Below are 4,173 nucleotides of genomic sequence, written 5' to 3' on the forward strand. Positions count from 1 at the left end.
CGGGAGGTGCAAGATTCGATCTGTGAACGCCTCACATTACCAGATAATCTGTGCCAAACATCGGGAGCGATCAAGGGGCTCGAAAAGATTTTTGCTCTGATTCTCGGGAGGGGGAAATCGGGGCTAAAAATCCTGTAGTGTGTGCCAGGCTTTAGTGAGCACTTCCCCTTTGCCGAGATAATCCATCAACCTCACAGGTGTGCTTGATAAAACTGACCTTTGGCGAATGAGGATGTATTATCTTGGCAAAGGAGAAGTGCTCACTTACACAGATTTAGACAGATTTGTGAACAATATTTGAGAGAAATAGGCCTTTTGTGTACATAGAAAAAGTCTTAGTTCAGCTCATGAAAAAGTGTTGCATTTATAATTTTGTTCAGTGTATATATATATGTATGTATGTGGACCGCAGGGGTAGTTTTTGAGTTTCTACTATTCCACCTTTCAAAGTTTGAAATATCTTACTGACCCCAAACTTTTGAAAGGTGGAACAGTAGAAACTCAAAAACTACTCCTGCGGTCCACATAAAAATAACAGCATACATTTTTAAACAAGGTTCAGTAAAATTTAATAATTCAGTAATAATTTTATTATTATTATTATTAATAATAATAAAGCAGTAATAATTCATTTATTTTTTTCATGATCAATAAAAAAATAAATATGCAAAAATTTTAATAATGTTAAGTATTGTGCCACAGTTTCTAATTTAATACATATTTTTGACTTGGTAGGTACTGTAACTATCGCAATCTTCAAAAATTGCTTTTTTCTTGGTAGGGAATCTGTGTAGTGAATAACTTCAAAGGGACTCACTCCACTCCTACCAAACAGAAGCAGGAGGATTACCGCGGCCTTCCCTTGATGACATTCCCCCGTGTGGAAAACCCTCTTGAGACACTCAGCGCACAGGTAGAGTCTTCTGCATCTCAGGAAAGCATCTCTCTCTCAGCCTGCTCATAGTGATCAGTGTTTTTATGTATGTAGTATGGATCTAGCTATTTTACTAGTTTGAATTTGACAACACTTAATAACTTAAATTAAGTTTGGGGAAGTCGTGGCCTAATGGTTAGAGAGTCGGACTCATAAACCAAAGGTTGTGGGTTCGAGTCTCATACCGGCAGGGATTGTAGGTGGGGGGAGTGAATGGACAGCGCTCTCTCCCACCTTCAATACCACGACTGAGATGCCCAAGGCACCGAACCACCAACTGCTCCCCGGGCGCCGCAGCATAAATGGCTGCCCACTGCTGTGTGTGTGTGTTCACGGTGTGTGTGTGCACTTTGGATGGGTAAATGCAGAGCACTAATTCCGAGTATGGGTCACCATACTTGGCCACATGTCAAGTCACTTTCACTTTCACCAAGTCATTTATTTAAGCAATATCACTCAAGTAAGAGTGTTGTTGCACTTAATGTCAGCACTGTTAGAATGAGGCCATATTGATATTCAGTACAACAGCACAAATGGTATGTTACAGTTCTATAAATAATCATTTAATATGGAGTAACTTACATTTCAGGCACATGGAATGTGGTTTTTTATTTAATTTATTTATTTCTCTAACGCATTTCATACATAATTATTTGCTGAGAAAAGCCAGCTTTTCCACTGTCACTGGTTTTCAGTACACAGCAATGCATTTTGCAATAGAGTAGCTTTGTCTGAGATAGACTTGGGTTTTTATGTTGTTTTTGTCCTTTTTTTTTAACTGTTGGTCTGTATACATATGCAGACTGACATTTGTGGCCATTGCGTTGTCACAATGTTTTTTTTTTAGTGTATTTTGCCATGAGCACTTTGTAAAATTAAACAGTTCAGCTGTAAAAAATTCTCCAGAAAGCACTATACAATAATATTTTGTTTTACTGAGATACCTTTATAATGTGTAATTATATTTTGAATTAGTTTGTTTTAGTTTTAGTTTCAGTTTTCATTTTAATCTTGGGTATAGTTTTAGTTTTTTTTATTATTAATTTTGTTTATTTATAAAAAGATAATTTTTAATTCATTTTAATTTATGTATGTATGTATGTATGTATGTATTCATTTAATGGATTTAGTTTTAGCCTTAGTTTTAGTAACTATAATAAATCTGGTACCAAGACCAAGATGATGTATAAATTGAGAGGGATCTGATATATTTAGGACAGTACTCAATAATTGAATTTAAAATAAAATAGTTCAATATGATTTTTTTTTTGTAATAATGAAGATTGTATTTACCTACAGTAGTATCACCGACATTAGCTTCAGTGCATATTTGGCTGAAATTAACCTTGCTATTTTTGTAAACCCACTTGAACCTTTAAGCTGTCCCTGCAGTACTTCCTTTATTTGGCCGCTGAGTAAATCCAAAGGCTTTGATTTTGCAGTTTGCCATTTATTCTCTCCAAAACACCCCAAAAGATGCATTTTATCACCTTATACAGCAGGGAAATACAATGCTGCTTCTACAAATTCATTCAGACACTGTTTACAGCAGGGACAATCTTGTGAGACGTCTCTATTGACAGCCAGCCAGTGAAATACCTGAGCAGCAGATGTGGGTCAGAGGAATTCTCCTTTGCTTCCAACACCAGCTTAACACCCTAGTGGCTGAGAAAACCATAATATGCAAGTCAATGTGTTTAGGGAAACAAGTAAATCAGGTGTTCTGTCACGATCTGGCCAAGTACGATAATCGAAATGGTTGATTCAACAGGAATTGGCATTGTGAAATTACACGTTCTGCTCCACGGCTCTCTGGTGTTCCTGTTAAATGAGCCTGATGGGTAATAAGCATTTACGCGACGAGTCAAATGCTTATTACCGTCTGGAACGGCACAGCACAACTCTGAGTGCAATTTTGCTTGTCTTTCAGAACCATTCGGCGTCCATGACTGAAGTCACATGACTAAGGGGGCAGCACCGGGTCACGTTTGCTTCACCTCAACACTTCTAGGCACAAAAATAATTTTTTTGTACTGTGGCATACTGTAAAAAAAGAAAAAGTAAAAGAAAAGAAAAAAAAGAGTATTATGTTGTAACTAGTTGTACCTAGAAGCAGCTGTTTTGTACATTTTGTATAAGAGAGTGCTGTAGCTTTTCCCTCATAATGTCGACACTGCTCAATTCATTGATTTCCGCCTTCTTTGTCATGTTTTACATCACAAAAAGTAAATATATACAGTCTATATATAATGTAATTCAAACATCGATGTTGTTATGTGGTATTTGTACAAAGAATGATTTTATTTTAATTTTTTTCCTGTACATTTTTGGACAAAGATCATTTTGTATTCTTTTTGTTAGCTGTATAAAGCATTTTGATCAACTTTGCCTGCTGATTTTCCAGGAATGTTTTTGGTATACCTGTTTTTTGGTGTAAGATTTAAAGAAAACGTATTGAATTGTTACACGTCGTTGTATCGGATTCTCCTCTGGCATCTTCGAATGGCCTTGTACTCAGCATGAAATACACAACACTGTTTGAATAACCTGTTATTCTCGACTTGTGTTTAGTTTTTTCCTTAAAGTTTGCATTTCATTTGAAATGCTAAATATATTTTCCTGAGTAGTCTGTCAAATAAATAGTCTGTAGCTGAGTCCAATAACTTGAGTGGGTTTCATTTTTTAAGAATGGTAATGTATTTGATTGCCGTTTGTGCCATAATCTCGTGACAAGAATGTTTTTACAGTACTCTTATTAGTACCACTTTGGTTAAAAACATGCTTTTGCAGCCATGGTGGTGTTTGACATCTACCAGCAGGAGCTAGCCAGACAAACCTTGATGCTTTTGAATGGATGAGTGTTTATCGACATGCACATTTTGGAAAGGGAGCCGATTTGATTAACTCAAAAAAAGTTCAGCAGCTACAGTCACTTAAAATCAAAAAAGCATAGCAACACAAAATTACTACCAGTGGCTCCTGACGATATACTGAAGTCTTATGAAGTGAAACGATCCATCATTGCAAGAAAATTAGCATTATTTACAACATTATTACCTGTAATCCAGAGCCTCAGGCAAACAGAGTAAAGTCTGGTTAACGAACGAATCATTCTTCTGAACCAGTTCTTTTTGGTGAATCAGTTCAACCAGTTCACTGAATCGGACTGAGGCGTCTGAAACAGTTCGCGGCTCAAGCAGCACAGATCTACAAGTTTTTCAATCAAAACTTACTTTCAG

General features: G+C 36.4%; 1 protein-coding gene across 1 annotated transcript in view; it reads left to right on the forward strand.

Annotated features, from left to right (window-relative positions):
* plppr1 (phospholipid phosphatase related 1) overlaps positions 1-3,594 on the forward strand; it is a 14,841-nt gene extending 11,247 nt beyond the window's left edge. Inside the window, exons 5-6 of the mRNA XM_016254980.1 lie at positions 782-913; positions 2,865-3,594. Of these exons, the coding sequence (XP_016110466.1) occupies positions 782-913; positions 2,865-2,897 (165 nt within the window). The 3' untranslated portion in view covers positions 2,898-3,594. The remainder of the gene's footprint in view (positions 1-781; positions 914-2,864) is intronic.
* The last annotated feature ends 579 nt before the right edge of the window (positions 3,595-4,173 follow it).

Source organism: Sinocyclocheilus grahami, unplaced genomic scaffold (assembly GCF_001515645.1).
Source record: "Sinocyclocheilus grahami isolate Dianchi unplaced genomic scaffold, SAMN03320097.WGS_v1.1 scaffold1298.1, whole genome shotgun sequence".
NCBI classification, from domain to species: domain Eukaryota; kingdom Metazoa; phylum Chordata; class Actinopteri; order Cypriniformes; family Cyprinidae; genus Sinocyclocheilus; species Sinocyclocheilus grahami.